The 17,988-nt window shown below is 55.2% G+C and overlaps 1 protein-coding gene across 1 annotated transcript in view; it reads right to left on the reverse strand.

Moving 5' to 3' along the window:
- Nucleotides 1-487: 487 nt before the first annotated feature.
- Nucleotides 488-17,988, reverse strand: part of SDC3 (syndecan 3) — a 44,442-nt gene continuing 26,941 nt past the window's right edge. The window contains exons 2-5 of the mRNA XM_075173679.1: nucleotides 6,166-6,283; nucleotides 5,105-5,712; nucleotides 3,147-3,417; nucleotides 488-2,278 (exon numbers count right to left, since the gene is read on the reverse strand). Of these exons, the coding sequence (XP_075029780.1) occupies nucleotides 2,112-2,278; nucleotides 3,147-3,417; nucleotides 5,105-5,712; nucleotides 6,166-6,283 (1,164 nt within the window). The 3' untranslated portion in view covers nucleotides 488-2,111. The remainder of the gene's footprint in view (nucleotides 2,279-3,146; nucleotides 3,418-5,104; nucleotides 5,713-6,165; nucleotides 6,284-17,988) is intronic.

Here is a 17,988-nt window from a genome sequence, read left to right on the forward strand (position 1 = left end):
TCTCCAAACTAAAAGAACCGAAACAACGACGATTTTGAGGCTGTCGTCTCTAAAATGGGGATTTTGGAGCTGGCCTGCGCGCAGGGGCTCTGCTCACTACCCTGAGGTAAAACCAGGTCGACGTTTTGGGTCGCAGACCCTGCACTGCGCACCCCAAGGGGACGTAGCCCAAACCTCACATCTTCACAACCACAAAGTCCCATCCAGCCATCATATGCAGTGCAATGAAAATTTACAGGGATTTCATTTCACATATATATATAACTGTGTATGTATGTGAGTGTGTATATATATATATATATATATATATAAAAAATATGCACATTTGGCCTCTCAAATTCCTAACATAAAGAAGCGCTGCTGCCTTAGAGCCTCCACCAGGGTCATAAATCCCTATATCCAGTAACACCCCGAGGGGACAAAGTGTCACTGTGTCTGTGCAGGTTAATTCAAAATGCAACAGAATCAAAGCAACCGTTTTTTTTTTCCATTTTCCTGTTTAAATTGCTCTAAGAGCAAAGCCAAAGTCTCCATGGGACACCATCGAGCTCGCAACCATCATGAAAACAAAGCTCCTTGACTGCATTACAAACAGCGCTTCAGCTAATTAAAAGCCAACTCATTGAAATATCTAATTGACTTTTCTGTGCAGAGAGCTTGCTCAAAAAAAATCTAGCCTTTCTAGAAGGCACAGTTGGGCTCTGGATCAGGCCCTGCTGCTCTGCACCTTAGGTAGCCTTGGAGGGGAAACCTTCACTTGGGTGATGATGGCTTCCAGGATCTTTAGCTCTCAGGTTCCTGGGTGCCCAGAGCTGATCCGTGGCCCTGTGGGTTATACTAGAAATTAAGCAACAAGAAAAGAAACATGAACCACCAATCCTGGGTCTTAGAAAAGAGAAGTAGCAGCCAACCTGCCCTGGGGCTGACTGGTGGAAAGCCACCGCTCTGCCTCACCTCCCTCACCTTCTGGGTGCCAATGGCCCAGCGGGGACCCCTGCCCGACCCCCGAGGGGACAGAGTATTGCCTCTGCCTTGCATTTCTTTTCTTATGCTGCATTTCACACCTTCTAGAGCTTTGTAATCCCCTCTGGAGGAACTGGGGAGAGGATTTAGCTTCTCCATTTCCAAGTCCTCTCCCTGCCAACTCCCCACTACGCAACGTCCAGCTCCATTTTAAAACCAGTGCTGTCGGTCGTACTGCGCAAGCTGAGTTTTATTGGTCACAGTGAAAACCCAGCAAAAGCAAGGTCCCTTCTCAAACAAACCCCTCAGTGGCTGGCGACACGCGGTTTCTATAGATTTAAGGTCTCTGGCTGTGCACAGCGATGCAGTGAAGTGAGGTGGTGGCAGGAGGGGAGCAGCACAAGATACCCCAATGCGGCTTCTTGCTGCTCCACGAACTCTCCGAAGAGGTGATCTAAAGAGATCATTTCCAGCGTACTGGCCATGTTTGTATTTATTTATTTTTCCCCACTCCAAGAGCAAACCCTGGGGCATCAGGTATTCCAGCCCCTTGTGCTTTTTTCAAGGTTCGAAGCGTATTTGAGAGTCGCGTCCTCTCTTCAAACAGAAGCAGGGAGCAAGGCAATTCCTGCAAAGCAACCAACCCCATTCAAAAAGAAAACAAAAAATAAAAATGAGAGAGGGGAAGAAATCTCCCTCCTTTCCAAAGGGGAAAAAAAAAAAGGAAGATAAATCCAAACCAACCCCCCTGCGCCCCAGGGCTGGTAGAAGGTGTCCGGATCCCAGAGTCTGTTGTGTTGGTGGGAAAAGCCCAGTGACCTCCAGCCATCGGCAGCCCAACCGCCCGGCCCCGCGCTCGCCAGGGCGCTCCCCGGGCACGGGTTCCTTGGCATTGGCTCCTTGCCCCGTCCCTCCCGCTGCAGAAAGGCCAGCGGTACTCGGTCTGAACTCAGCGATGCTCTGGGCGCTTGATTTTTCATCATGCCGAAGATGCGTTTTCCCCTTTAGTTGTTGCGGGTTTTGCTTTTTAAATTCACAGTCTGATCCAAAAGAGAGAGAGAGAGAGAGAGAGAGACTGGATGAAGTAGAGGAGGAGGGAGAGTTTGGAGCGGGGAGGGAGGGAGCACGAGGCACGCCGGGCTCTCCTTCTACGCATAAAACTCCTCCTGCTTGTCGGGCTTCTGGTACGTCACGTTGGCTTGCTTGGGCTCCTCCAGCGTGTAACTGCCCTCGTCCTTCTTCTTCATCCTGTAGATGAGCAGCATGACCAGGAAGGCAGCGAAGAGGGCTCCCACCACGCCGCCCACGATCACCGCTGCAACACAGAGAAGCGGCACAGCCGTCAGTGCAAATAATTTGGGGGGATCTCTTTGGATTCCAGCTTGATTTTGTGCTTTGCAAGTTTGCGAGCAACTTTTCTCCTCTAATCTATGGTTAAGAAAACTGAAAATTAAGGTGAGGGGCTAACGCAATTGCGTGATTCAAGGAGCTTCAACAAGCTCCCAAGTGCAGCGATGCTGAAGGGTGGGTAGGACCCAAAAGCATCTACTCTACAGCTGCACGGTGGGCGATGGACTGGCACAAGGCAGCCCGGGCACTGAGAGAGGTCCCTGTGCAGGGTGTAACCTCATGCAAGGAGGGTGCAGAAAGTCCCCCAAAGAGCTCCTCATTTGGGTGCCTGCCGGCATCCACCACGCTCAGCTGAAGACCACCAGAACAAGAACCGCCACGCTGTGCTATCACCTCCAGTCCCCTTTAGCTGGCGGTGGGACACTGATACTTCTGCCCCATCTCTGATGTCCCTCTGGCTGGGACAAGTGGCCCTCCCCAGGCACCTCTCTCCTCCCCTGCACCAGAGGTGGCTGGGTGGCATTCAGCCAGCACCGTAGCACGTCTTTCCACTAACAACCTGGTTTTTTCCTGGAAACCCATTTTAGCAAAAGCAAATTTTGCACAGCTCTGCGCTCTCCTTGCAAAGACATGAAGACCCCTGGGAACCCCCCCAGCACAGGCCCTGGAGCCATCTATTTTGGCAGGTGAGCGTGGGTTACCTCAGGCTCAACATTACCCCGGCACCCTGCCAAAGACTGACTCCTCTCCCGGGGCACCGACAGCCCCGCTGTCCGTCTCTCCCCAAACACACAGATCTTCCCCTGCAAGCCCACCTCCGCCTCCGGTCTCACCTATCAACACTTCTTTCCTCTCCAGGATGTTTTTCTGGGGGAGCTGAGCAGCCGAGTTGCCAGAGTCTATCGTGTTGTCGATCAGCCCCGGCTCTGCGTTCTTGCCCAGCCCGGGTCCTGACGGTGGTGTCACCACGGCCATCACCTCGTTACCGAGCTCAGGACGGGTCGTCTCTTCCTCCTCCCGGATCTCAAAGTCCCCGCTGGGGCCGCTGCTGACCGGGACCTCCAGCTCGTTGTCGAAGACTGTCGTCACCTCCCCTGGCTCCATCTGGGAGAAAGGACACGATGGAGCAGGGGACAAGGACCAAAGAGTGGTTCCTGCCTCCAGCAGCTCCAATGTGTCCAAAGGCCATCACAGTACCAATAACAGGGTGGCCCTCTCAGCAGGGAACATGGGGGATAACATTGGGGTCTCCCTTCCCTGTGTCACTGAAGTGGCTGGTTATATTGCAGCAAGCAACACAACCCCACATCTTGATGGTCACCAAAAGGCTGAGGCCAGCATGGCTGAGCTGGATCATTCTTTCCCGTCCCCATCCCAAGCGCCCTCGAGACGCACAAACTCTCACCTGTTCCCAGTAGCTTCCCCTAAAGAGAGCCCCACATCCCAGACCCTCATCTGAGCTCTTTGTCTCCAGTGTAGACTGATGGCTGGCCGAAACATCTCACAGATGCCTCCTTGCTGGACTTGAAGTGATGCAACTGTTTGTGCTACAGCAACATAGCAAGTGTAAGGATCGGATGCCATCAGCTGAGCCCCAGGGGGGTCCCTTCCCTCTCCCTTTTCTCCCTTCAACCTGATCATACGGTGGCAGCCCTGTGGTGCAGGGCAGGAGCAGGAAGATGGGTCCTCTCACCCAGGACATGGAGCCAGCCCAGCTCTCTGCTGTGGTCCCTGACCAAGCAAGGAGGCGAACCCAGCCTGGATAGCAAACATGGGCCGGGCAGACGAGCCGCTCCATCCCCCTCCAGCCCAACCCTGACCTATTCACTGCCTCCTGCACATCCCCACACCTGCGGCTCCCTCAGGGCCCAATCGCCCTTGTCCCGACAGCCTGACCTGCAACGTGTCCACATGCTGAGCTGGACCCCACTCAGCATCCCTGAGCAAAACCCCCCCAGATCCCTCCTTCGCGGGGCAAACGGCTCCCTCCACGGCTGCCTCGGGACGTTACAAACAGGACGAGCAAAGAGCTCGATGGGCCGAAGCCGGGGAGGGCGAGCAGGAGCCCTCTCCATGTCACGCTGCCCCCGGCACGAGCGCATGGCTCACTGCTTCCCACAAGCAAGCGTTTTTGTGACAGAGATTAATTGAAGGTCAGCGAGAGCCCAGAGCGCTATACATACATATACATACGCAGAAAAGAGGGACTAGTTTAGACAAATCACTCCACCTTTCAGTCAAAGCGGTTTTCAAAGGGTGCCTGAGGGGCTCTGAATGAGAGATGGATCAGCGGACTAAATCCCCTGCTCAGGACACCCGACGGGCTGGAAATGCGCTGTCAAGCTGTAATTGCAGAGCGTTTGGGCCTCCCATTGATGGGCTGCGAGTTGGGAAATGGTACGATGAGCCCAGCCACCAAACCCAGAGGAAAGCCGCTCTTTCCCCGTGGGGTGGTGGTACCCCCAGCCCTGCTCCTCTCCTGCCTGGGGAAGCTGCTCTGGAGCGGCTGGGCACGGCAGAGTCAGAGGCACCAGGGACGCGTGGCACACCCCTGGGTGCTCCCCACCAGCCCCATCACCATGCTCTGCTCCTGCTAGACCCCCCATCCTTTAATCTCCTCTCCCCAAATGTTCCACTCTCCGTAGAGCTGGGAAGAGCCCAAGCTGGCTTGACCTCCCTCTGAGCAACTGGCTCAGGATGGATCTACCCCAAAGGCTTCCCATCACCATCGCTTGGCTTCAAATATGGCCCACGAGCCCTTTAGCAGGTGAGAAGGGCTCCTGCCTCCTACCTGGGGGGCTTCTGTGGGCGGCAGCGTGGCAGGACTGGGTGGCAAGGCAGTGCTTTTTTCTGTGAGGTCTGCAGTCCTGGAGGTGCTTGGTTTTGGCAGAGACCTGGGCTTGGTTGTGCTGGTGGGGACAAGCCGTGACGTGACCACCTCTGTTGGTGTGCTGGTTTCGAGGATGGAGGTGGTGGGTGTCTCCAGGGTGGTGGCCCGGGTAGTGGCTGCCTTGGTGACGAAGGGGGGCAGGAACCTCCGGATGGTGGTGGGCTTGGCAGTGGCCATCGTGGTGCTGGTAGTGGTTGTGGCCGCGGTGGTGGTGGTGGTAGCCGTGGTGGTGGTCGTGGTGGTGGTCGGGGTGGTAGGGGAGTCGCTGGCAGTGGTACTGGTGGTGGTTGCTTTCCAGCTGGGGATCACTGGTGTCTCTGTCATCCTGGGAATATACAAGACGCTGGTTGTCTGCTCAGGGGTGGTGTCCTCAGCAGGGAATGGTTCAAAGGGGGTTGCCACAGGCTGCACCGAGGTGATGGGCAGCACGGCCGCTGTGGTGGGGAGCGTGACGGACGTGTCCGTGGTGAGGCTCACTGCCGTCTCGAGCCCCGACTCCTGCTCAAAATCTGAAAGAGGGGGAGAAGAGCAAAGGGTGAAGCTGCTGCTGCCCTGGCATTTCCCAGGGCTGACACCCACCTGGCCTCACCCCCAAAAAAACTGAGAGCATGGACTGGTTACGGGCTCAGCAGCAACCAAGGGCTGCAAATTCCCATGTGGTGGCCAAAGCCCCTCTCTGGGGTCAATGAAACCTCTATAACATTGGCACATGTTATCATATTGGGGAAAGGTTAATCCTGCCCAGTAGGACCAGAGACTGAAATGGGAAATGGAGTCACTTGGGCCCAACCTTTGGGACCGTTCCTTTGGTTTTGTCTAGGAGAGGGCAGGATGGTGGCTCCGGAGATGGGCAAGGGGCGATCCCCTCTCTCGCATCGCACGGCAAGCCCCTCTCCTGTCCCACCAAAACCCACGGCCAGGCTCCCCAGGGACCCTTCCCCAGGAACCCTGCAGATACTTACACCCTGAGCCAGAGCCCGAGTAGACATCGTCCAGTTCATCGTCCCCAAAGGGGTCATCGTCCCCGGAGCCCTCCAGGTCCACGGGCCTCTCGTAGTTCTCGTTGCGCCAGCGCTGAGCCTGCAGCCGAGTGAGGAGAGACGCGTGAGCAGCTCCAGCCCAACCGAATCAAGACCGGTCCCTGCACAGACACCCCCAGACAGCTCTCGCGGGGCGATGCACGGGTTAAACAGGCCAGGGAAAAGCAAGACTGAGGGAGCAGGAGCGCAGGCAGCGCTCTCCAGCTGAGCCACCCAGAAGCATGTTTTTTTTTCCCCCAAAACAATTCGCTGCTGCAAATCTTTCAGACAAGCTGACATTTTGTGGAGAGCTCACATTGACTCCGATAACATTTCCCATGGAAATGAGCCCTCTGGAAAAAGGGGGGAAAAAAACAACAACTGCTTTTGGAAACTGTTAGAAAAATTATCGATTTGGTTCTCCAGCTCGCTGTTGTTTCATTTTAGATGATTTTCGTGTGATTGCTGGCACAGATGTGACAGTAGCACACACTATCAGCTGCCATAACTTGGAAAGTTTCAATATGAAACAATATCAGACTTCAAATATTCCACTGCTCTGCAGCGCTGCTAAAACTTGAAGAGCCCTTGCTAGTAGGGCTCTTAAACATCTTGTTTTGCAGATCAAAGTGTTGCAAGGAAGCAGTTTGACACTTCATTACAACCCAAACAAGGAGGCTTTGATCTGCAAGATAGCATCAGATGTTTCAAGATGTAACGAGCCAGGTTAGTGCTTAAATTTAAAATAAAGGGGTAGAAGGGTCCCCTTCACCTATTAGAGCATTTTAGCTCTTGACAACAGCTTCAAGTTTCTTTTTTTTCATTCCAGATTGGAAGAAAAAGGAATTTTGAAAAGTCAGAAGGTCCCATGACAGAAATTTGGGACTTAACTCACATTTTGTCCCCACACCTCTTCTCTGGGAGCCCATCAGCTGGCAGGGGAGAGAAAACCCGGCAGCCCTTGGCTGCAGCGAGATGCTCGGGGTTGGGAGGTGGGAGGACACTTCCCAGGGGCTGCGGGCTGATTGCTGCCGTGGTGCCCAAGCCAAAGGGATGTCTGCTGCCCAAACCCTGCCTGTATAGTCACTGGGGTGCTGCAGATGTACCACTTGTGTCATACACCCGCGGTGACAGCATGAGCACATTCCTGGGGACATAAATCTCTCGGTGAGGTCAAGGGGAGTTGGGCTTTTAAGTGTCTGTCTCTCCTGAAAGCACTGATGAGCTTTTTCGGGCTGGACCTATTCCTTTATCTCCAGCGATAGCAGCGCTCTCCCCTATCACTGCAGCCACTGGTTATATCCTGCCAGTCTCCAACGTGCCGTGCACTTTCCAAACCACTGGGAAGACTCAGTCTTTGCACCAGAGATAACGCACCATCCTGGAGTTTCAAATATACGGTTGCCAGCAGCTCCCTGAAGAAGTCCATTATCCACCAGAATTAATCCGCAGGGAATTGGGAATCATGTGGTCCCTTGCCAAGCCACAGAGGCCAAACCCCGCTGCAGCACGAGGCTGAGGATGGAAGCGAAGTGCTCTGAATCTGGGAGTTGGTGCTGATTAACCCTGTAGAGATGTTGGAAAGCCCAGCCATGGCCATGGTGTTGGGGAAACAGCCTGGAGAGAGGAGGGACCAGGAGAGATGGGACAGAGGCAGGAGGTAGCCAAGAGCAAGGGGACACATCCCTGAGAGGCAGGAGCTTGCTTTCCCTCCTTGGAAATCAAGGTGTCACCAATGGGTGACAAGCGAGATGAGCTCAGTGTTGCCAAATGATTTCAAATAATCCTTTGCTCTGATCTATGGAGGAACAGGCTCCAACTCCTGGAGAGGAGATGGTAAAAAGTAGGGAAAAACTGATGCACTGAGGACCAGTGCAAGTGATTTTGCTAAATAAGTGATGTCTCACCAGTGTGCAACAACAAAATAAATAAAATGCAATAACAAATGGATGCCCAGGCAGGATCTGCTGTAGCCCAGGGCAAAGGCGGTCAATAGAAGTAAAAGACCCCAAGAACCTTTCATTTCACCACACAAGTTTTCCATGACTCCCCAGCACTGACTCCAAAACCTTTAGGTCAATGTCCCTCCTGGATCAGTAGGATAAAGCTATGGAGCTATGGAGTTATGGAGCTCACCCACTGCAAAACGGCCTGTCCAGGACTTCTCTGTCCCTGTGCCCAGGACCAGGAGATCCCAGGGGACATGCAGAGGCTGGTACAGTGTCTTTTGAAAGGCTGATGGGGTGCACCACCCATAGGAGCCCATAAATTATGAGGCAGGCCACCAAAACTGATGGGAAGGCAAGGAAAAATTGCAAGGTTTGAGGGCTGGGAGGAAGAAACATTTGGAGTTGCTTTTATTTACCTTTTGATTATTACACCAAAAATATTGAGGCTCACCAAGAAACGACGAGACGGCTGTGCGGGCGCTCCCCAAACCACCCCTCACCCCTGCCAGCTCACCGGGGCGAGCTCCCCGAAGGCCAGATTCTCTCTGCGTGACCTGCAAAGCCTCAGTGTAATAGGAGCCACATGGCCCAGCTCCATCGAGCCTGTTTCTCCCTTAAATTGGAACCAGATGAGGCAGCTCCAGCCACCAACTCCCGAGCTCTCCATGCTTGATCCGGAAAGTGAAAAAGGAAGCGCACGGCCCCAGCATGCCACGCCAGCCCCCATCCATCCATCCATCCATCCATCCCACAGGGTGGAGAGACTCAGCACAGCCAGTGTGTGTCCTGGATCTGCTTTGCCCAGGAGAAAAGCCTGGAGCGATGCAGCGAGGGCAAATGGGTAGATGCCAGTGAGAATTGTCCAGCCCCAAATCCAAAAGCAAACCTTCCCATAATAACACCCCCGTAGTTTGCTCAGACAACAACCGAGCCCAGCACCTCCCTGCTCAGCACATGGCTGGGGAGGACTCCCCAGGTACTGCTGCCTGGTTCCAGCATCCTCCCAGGGCACCGACCGATGCTGTGCTCCAACCTGCAGCCTGTGGCTCCCCAACGTGGTGCAGATTTGGAGCTAGGAGTTCTTCCTCCGGGTCCTTCTCCTCCCCAGATCCACACCCCCTGTACTGTGCAAACACCTTTGCTCCCTCCAGGTTGAGGGAGCGGGATCCACACCACAGTCCCACGGGGATCCACCTCCTGGCACTGCTGACTGCAGCAGGAACAACTTCACAGCCATAAAACACCTCGCAGGGCCAAAACTCACTCTCCGGAGACAACTCCCCTGATGTGAGAGACGTCTCTCCCTCACACGCCAGCCTGCAGGAGAGCAGAGATGTTCACAGCCAGGTTTTGTCCTAAGTGGATTCTAGAGGATCGGCGGCGATCAGTGGAGTTTATACCAAGGAGGGACTACGGCAGCCCACGGCACAAGGCAGCCCACCCGCAGCCCAGCTCCAGCTGCTGCCTGGCCAGCTCAGCGCATGTAATACCAGCTCCTGCACGACCAGGCACCACGCTGCTGTTGCACTGCAATATTCATGAAGCTGCAGCGTTCCTGCTGCTCCGGGGAGGTGAAGTGGGACCTAAAGTGGGATGGCAGAGGGTTTCCCTTCTCTTGCTTGTCCACAAGTCTCCAGTGGCTGCTCCCAAGCCATTCCTGCGTGCAGGGGGAGCTGGAGGTACAAAACCATGGCAAGCAGCAGCAGATGCTGGACAACCCTTCGCTCCTCCCCAGCATCCTTCACCCTAGGATTGCATCTCACCAGCGTAAAACCCTAAATAACCACACAGCCGGGACCAGGCATGGGGGGACCCCTGCCTGCAGCAAGCATAGCCCCAGTCCCCCAAGCTTCACAGAGATTTATTGATAAGCCTTGTAAAACATCTCCAGGTGTTCCCGGTGCAGAGGGGGGATGTTTGGGACACGGCTATTCCCAAAAAAGCCCCCATGCCGCTCCACTCCTGAGGCACTGACGTAAACCTCCTCCCGGCCAGGCTGCCCCAGCTGCAGCCCTGATGGTATTAGGTCAGGCTCATGCAATAAATCTTGGGAACAGTCGGTGTTTATTTGGATTTACTGCTGCTTAGATCGTTAATACTCCACGTGCACCAAGACCCGCGGTCGTGCGCGGCCCCCAGCCTCCCCCCAGCATCGAGGGGGCTGCCCCCCCTTGCAGGCTGGGATGAAGCAGAGAGGAACGGTGATTTTGCCAGCCCGGGAAATCACAAATCACGCAGGACAGCAGCTCCCACCTCCCGACCTGCGGCTGCCTCCCCATCCGTCACAGCCTGCATCGCAGCAAAGACACAGCTGGCTGGATTCGTCCCAAAAGAGAAACTTCCCTCAGACTTTATCCCTGACACAGCAGGCTCCGCATGGTCAGAGCAAGGTCGGAGGGAGCTCGCTGGCAGGACCCCCCGGGCATGCTGGATGCGTCCCTTGCAACCCCTGGTCCCCAGGAATGGTGTCGCAGACTGTCCCGACCCCGCTGCAGGAGGGACAGGGCTGCTGCCCCAGAGGGAACCCCGGCGCTGGGCTGTGAAGCCTGTGCAACCGCTGAGGATTGCCAGCCCCAAGAGAGGGTTTTCCATGGCACGAATTCCGTGCCTGCCTAGGGCTGGGAGTCACGCAAGCCGCATCCGCACCCTTGATCCATCTGCTCCCACGGTCGGGATGGGGGCACCCGCTCGCTGGACTCCCAGGTCCTCTGTGCAGGGTGTCTGATGCAAAGCTGGGCCAGGCGGGCAGAGCCTCCTCGGGGCAGGGAGGGAACCCCAGCGTGATGCTCGTCCTGGCCCCGGAGCCCCCTGCCCCAGGCCAGCCCTGCTCTGCCCTGCCTGCAGCCCAATGCTGAGGGCCACCGATGAGCTGGCTGGAGCCAAGGGACAGCAGCTCCTATCCCTGCAATTACAACTTCCCAGCTAATGGCTCTTGGCAGGGGGTTTCGTTAACCAGCTCAGCCCTGCTTCCCCCAGACGGGCTTCATTAGGGAAATTAAACCACGGGTCAAGGCAAAGCTGCTGGAGGCACCAGGGCCCAAGACGCCGGCTGGGCCTGGGGGGGGTTGCATTGCCTTTGGTGATGTCCAAGTCTGTGGGAGGCAAAAAGGAGCAGAAAGGTTTAAATGTGCCCTGCGAGGTGCTGGTTCTCTGCCGGGCCATGCTCAGGACCGTCCTGCAGAAAGGGAACCACTTGTGCCATGTCCCATGGCTCAGCCCATGAGCCAGTCACCGCCATGCCAGCCACGGGGACAGCCCGGGCCGGAATCTGGCATCATCCAGACCCCAATTGCCTGCCCTATTTCTATTCCTCCATCATCCAATAAGGTCACAGATCTGCTGCTATAAAAGCAAGCCCCAATGCAAAGCCGTCTCCATAGGGCAGGGCCAGAAAGTCAAATTTCAATAAACATTCCTCCAGCGTTTTAAATGACCCAAAATCAGTGCCAGACCCAAAGGATTTGGATGTCAGCAGCTCTGGAGGTGACATGGCCACTACATCGAGCTCAGATAAGAAAAACATCCCCCACTTGATCCCAGAGGGCTCTTTTGCTCCCGCAGCCGTGGCAGAGCAATGGGCGATGACGCCCACCCAGCCGCTCACTGTCCCCTTCAATGCCTCCGCTCTGCGGCTTGGCTGGACCGGCCGGGAACGGCAGCCAAGGGGCCGCAGCAGTGCAAATCACACCCAAATCCTGTGCTAAGAGCCTTGGAAAGCGAGTGCTCAGGCCCTTTGGCCCAGCACCATCGGAGCTGAGCAGGGAGATTAGAGAGTCTTCAGTCCCTCTCCATCCTCTATGCACATCTAACCCCCATCTCTCCCTCTCCTCTCCCTTTACCAAGGTAGGTGACACCATTTTACGGGTCAAAAAAATGTAAAACTCGGGAAAAGGGTCCCACTGACACCTCAGCCCTCCCACGAGCCGCTCTCCAGGTACACCAGAGGATTTGGGGACTTAAAACATGGGGAAACCAAGGCACAGAGAGGACCTGCCTGCCTCCTCTGTGTATGGTACAAACATGCTCCTACAGATCCCTCCACATCTTTGGACATGTCCTGCCGGATGGGGAACGGCTGGTTTGGGTCTTCTTAAATTCCCTGCACACTCTTACTTGCACGTCCCTCCTTCCCCAGGCAGGGAGGATTAGGGTGTTTTATTTTTTTAGGGTGTTCCCACTCCATGGCAGGGCTTTTGCAGAGATTCTTAAAATTCCCTACACCTGCCCCGAACATTAAATCCCAAATGTGCTGCCGTTGCAAAAGCAATATTCACTGCTGAGTGTCTGGCTTTCACACCGGGAGGAAGGGAGCCTTATAAATCAATCCATCTTTAGCCACGGGGAGAGGCTGGTAAACCTCCCCGGGATGCTCTCAGGCCCTTCGCCGGTAGCCATCGGCATGGCAACGGTTGCCATGGAAACTGCCTCCTCCATGGCGACGCATCCATCCCTGGTGCGGGGAGATGGGTGGTGTTCTCCAGCGCATCCACCCGAACCGGGTCTGGGGTCTGCTTCCCCGGGGGTGTCGCGGGGAAGGAGGAATTAAACGGTCTCATGGGGTGGACTAAGGGGGGAGAGAGGAAGAAGAGCTGCCTCTGAAAGCACGGAGGAGCTCCCGCGGGAGCGGTCTGGGCCGGGGGAGAAATCCCAACTCAAGTCCCGGCATCTGCTGTCTGCGGGACTTTGCGGAGGGTCAGAGCATCTCCCCACGCCCCACCAGCCCTGGCTGGGATTTATCTGCCCCAGTCTGGGAGGTGGAAGTGATTGGAGGCTGTGGATGTTTCCAGCCCTCCTGCCTGTGGACAGATGCTCAAGAGTTTTCCCTGAAGGAATCAGGAGGGAAATAAAAAAGGATTAAATTTGGTGGTTTCTAAGGCAGTCGGGATGCAGGCTTGGTTCGTGCCCGGAGCTCGGGCTGGTGGTGATGGGGGACAAAGCTAAGGGGTAAAATCCTTTCCCTGGCACACGTCTAAGGCTCGTTGGCGGCGTGCACGGAGAGCAGAGCTGAGCAACCCCGGGTGAGGCAAACCCCAGGAAAGCATCGCAGCTCGAGGAGCCCACACGCCTCCTCCGCCCGAGTCTGGCCGCAGCCCCCAGCACCACGCCTGGGCTTTCAGATGGGAAGGCTCCTGCTGCAGGGAGAACTGGCATGGCAAGCTGAGGATGGAGGCAATTTTATCCCATGATATGGATGTCCATGGCCACCAGCAGCCACCAGCACAACTCTGGGGCACGAGACGGGGCCAAGGCAGGGGAGGAGACATATGTGAAGAGCATCAGGAGGAATGCAGGGGACCAGCCTGCTCCACATCCCCACGGGTGGGCAGTTAAAGAGGAAAAGGAAGATTGAATCAGTGTAAAAGCAGCCTGGAGAATGGGACAGGGTGGTGCAGGTGAGCACGAGGATCGGCTCACTGTCCTGTCCCTTGATGTCAAGCAAAGGTTCTTGTCCAGGTCTCTGCATCCCATCTCCTGCCCATCCTGCTTGCAAAACGAACAGCAAAACCAGAAAGCCAAAGCCCCGGTGCTCTTGCTAAAGATCTGTTTGCATTCCAACCCAGTGAGACATCTTGGGGAAGCCCAAACGCCCTGCTCCCAGCAGCAGACCCGCAGCCCTGCACGCTGCAGGGCCAAGGGGAGAGGACAAGGTGGGCAGGACGGAGAAATGCAAATGCCGATGGCAGCATGCAAGAGCAACGGTGTCCCAGAGCGTGTCCTCCAAGGGAGCTGCTGAATCTGGTTGCATTGGAAAGCTCGGAAAGATGCAGCCAGGGTCAGCAATCCGTCAGGGGCTGAAAGCCGTTTTCTCCAGGAAAACACATTTAAACTGAGAACATATTGCAGGAGAAGCGTCGATTATTTCTATGATATTTTCCATGGGATATCTTCAGTTAATGACCCCTTGAAAGTACCTTTTTGGTGTTTTATACAGAAAACCTTAATAACTCATCCCAACACGTGATTTAGTGATACTATAAACAGTTGAAATAATATTAACTTGCACATAAAGTTGGAATGAAAACATTGTTTCTGAACCTTAAAGACTCCACATTTCTTTTCCCACTACAAAAAATCACTGAATTTCCACTCTTCGATCCAAGGCTGCGAGTTAAAAATAAATCTGTTGGAAAGCTGCTCCAGACAGCGTCTCAGCATTGCCGGGACTCGCTGCTTTGGGAGAAGACCTCAATGTCCCAGCATGGTCAGCCCTGGCCAAGTTTTTGCCCGAGGACTGATGGTAGACACCACCAAAGCTGCTTGAGATGGAGATGCCCATGGCAAAGCCGAGGAGGGCTAGAAGGCAGTGCCACGGCATGGCTGGAGTGTGGGGGTGCAGGATGCTGGTGGAAACTGGGGGCGTGATGCTCACGGCCGGCAGAGATCCCACTCGCAAAACATGGTGTGAGCTCGGGCGAGCAGCGACCAGTTATTTTGTGTAACTTCATTATTTCCCAGATTAATTAAGCCCCTGAATAACAGCTGCCTAAACGCCGGTGCATTTTGATTTAATAGGCTGGTTATTTTATGCAAATAAAATAATCATTAACATTTACCGAAGAGCAGCAATTATTCTGGCTTTGTATCGATTCTCTGCTGCCAGAAGCCGGGCTGGGTGCGGGCACATCCCGAAACCTGCGTTCGGATGCATATGCTCGTGAGTGTTTAATCATCACTCAGGGAATATAACGAACCACCGGGTCCAGGTACCCTGGACCAGGCTCAGCTCTTCAAACAGCATCTCTTCCTCCTTGGGATCGTCTGTCTCCACCGTCATTTTTTATCTCAATTCTTCAATGGATTAGTGCCAGATCCTACCCCACTACACAATAAATATCCCTGAGCCAGGGCTGGCATGAAAAATAGCAAACCTCCCGACGTAAATTGTTGCTAACACCTCACCTCCCAGCACGCTCTGCTTTTTACCTCCGGGGAGAAGGAGGAGGAAAAAAAAACAAACACACAAACAAAAGTCCCCACCTCCTGCTGCATGCAAAATGCCAGATGAGGAGGCACAAAAGAGCCCAGCGAGGCTCTGCCGCGCATCGGCGGGGATTGCATCAGGCAGTCGAGGTGGCTTCCTGGGGCTCCCCTGGGGTGGCAGGTCCCCCCCAAGCCCTAAGCACCCCCGGGGACCGCCGTGTTCGACTCCTGCTGCATCGGCAGTGGTTCAAAGCGCGGCCCTTCGCCCCGTGGCTGCGGGTTCGGCCAGAGCTGATGGAGCACTTGGCTGGAAATGATGCTCTTGGCAGATGCGGGAGCAGGGCAGGAGTTTCCCCCGAGCCTGGGTGAGTCGGTGTAGGGGAAAAGCCAAGCCAGAGCTGGGCTCTTCAGACCCCTCTTGGTACCCAGGAGTGGGGAGATACCCACTTGCCGAAAAATCCCAAACCGTCAGTGCCCTCCATCCTACAGAGCACATCCTACACCCTTTTCCGCCCCGAAGGATTCACGATGCGCTCCAGACTCATTAATTCCCATGGGTTTGCACATTGCCATGGCGACGCAGGCAGCCCCAGGAAAATCCTGCCCTCGCCGGCACGCTGCCCGCAGACCCCAGGCCACCATCCACGGATGCTCATGGTGGGTCTCAGCCCCCCGGCTCCATCCACCGTTTCCTTCCCGGGAAGCAGCCGTCAGCGGGAACAGCCCCCCAGTCGTTACATTTAATTTGCTCTGCTCCATAATCCTATTGCAGCTTAACATGCAAAACTGTCTCGAGCTTTTCTCACCTTCCACAAAGGCGCGTTTCAGAGCTTCCTCCTCTCCCTGCGACTCGGCTCTCCAAAGAACTGCAAAATAGGACTTTATATATATATTTTTTTCCTGCCCTTCCTCGAGCGCTTGGCACAGGGATTGCTGCTGTGTCTGTAAACACCTCCCCAGCAGCCTCCTGGCAGCCTCCTGGCAGCAGGACGTTGCTAATTGGCACTTTGGGATTCACACGCTCCCCGTCTCACCTCTGGCTCCTCCGCAGAGACCCAGCGGCGCAGACGGGTCCCTGGGAGCGCTCGCCCTCCCCAACCCGGGGGAAGACGATCTCGTGCTCCATATCCAGGCCATGGAGATGGAGTTCGGCCAAGGCAAGCATCTTTGGTGTTGTCGAGGGGCAGGGACCTGTGGACATGGCCACACGCCTGGGTGGCACAGGGGACAAGTCATTGCGTGCCTCGGTTTACCTGCCTGCAAAATAGGTGCAAATAATGCAGGGCAGGGGAAGGGAACAGGCAGGGGCTCCTCTCCCATCCGTGGGGCTCTGGGGACATCTCTGCAGAGGGACATCCACATCTCACACCCCGCTGTCCCAGTAGCTCATGTTTCTCTGCTCCCTCAACCCCTGGCTGCAACTCTGGGCTGACAGTCAGAGTTTCCCCACCAGCCAGACATCTAAAAGGGCGAGCAGCCTCCCGGAGAGGCCGGCGGGAGAAGTAACCTCTGTGCCATGGATTATATCGTCTCTGCTAGTGCCAGTGGGCAGCACACTGCGGGAAAGAGCATCGTCAGCCCTTGCCTCAGTTTCCCCCTTCCCCGAGGACCACAGCGGAAGGCGCGATGTCCTCTCCAACCAGGACTCGACCTCCTGATGTGGGATGACAGCAGGGGCGAGCTGGAAGGGGAGAGGGGGACAGGTCTGCTCAGGGCTTGGAGGTTTATTCTGCATCTTGCTTTAACCTTGCCAGAGCCCCAGCGCACCAGCCAGCCTCGCGGCTGGAGCGGATATTAAAAAACTCAAATTGAGACTCGAATGACGCCGAGGGCCACCGTCATGTTACGGAGAGGTTAAAAACCCTGTTATGGGGGTTGGAGTTTTTCAGCCGTGCGAACGTTGCGGTGGCCAGCACTGCTGGGAGCATCCCCGGGCTGGGTCCCAGGGGCGAGCCCTGGCCTTGGGCCAGGTCCTGCAGCCACCGCTGGGCACAGGGTGAGGGGACTTCTCCTTATGGAGAGGAAAAAAAATCCCCATACAGATCCAAACAGGTGGAGTTGGAGATGGCGTTTGCAAGCCGGGAGGGGAATGAAGAGGTGCCTGCCCGTGGGTCTGGTCTCCACTCCTAAGGGGTGCAGAGCACCCACAAAGCTGGGACCACAGCCGGTGACGCCGGACAGCCGGGCTGGTGGCAGGTGAAAGTCTCCAGCCTGGCAAGAGCCGCTCCTGTGAGCTGAATGTGCGCTGGCTCTGACGGCATTTCTCCTCCTGAGCTCTTTTTCATCCTTTTCTTTTTTCCTTTTTTTTTTGTTTGTTTTCCCCCCCTTTTTTTTTTTCCTTTATTTTTAACATTTTCCCTTTTTCCCCTAATTTCATGCTCCAGGACCCAGGGTGTTGACCAAACCTCTTTGCTCTCCCCAGCAAAGAGATGGAGAGAAAAAGCTCATTTCCAGCTCCCTTTACTGGAAAGAGAAGACCAGAAATTTGCACCTTAATACCTCAAAACTAGAAGCAAAAAAAGAAAATAAAACCCCAAATACTCAAGAGCTTTTAAGCCATGAGATGTGAGAGAAGCTCAACGGAAAGTTTTGCACCCAAGTTTTGTCCCGTAGAGAAACAAACCTGAGGCCGAGGAGCTGCGGGGGCACACGGGTGGGGCAGAACTTGGGGTGCTGCAAGGTGCTGAAAAGGTGCACCTTGCCTCCTCTCTCCTAATTACTCTCCTAATTACACCTGAGAGGCTTTCGGTGGGGACCTGAACTAATTATTCCCACTTAACGTGACACCTTCACATACCCTCCTGCCTGTTGCCCATCGAGGGTGGGTGAAAATAAATAGCTCCCCAGTTATTTTGGCCTCGTAAGGGGGTTTCGCCAGTCCCGAGGACCGGCCGAT

This window comes from Calonectris borealis, chromosome 25 (assembly GCF_964195595.1).
Source record: "Calonectris borealis chromosome 25, bCalBor7.hap1.2, whole genome shotgun sequence".
NCBI classification, from domain to species: domain Eukaryota; kingdom Metazoa; phylum Chordata; class Aves; order Procellariiformes; family Procellariidae; genus Calonectris; species Calonectris borealis.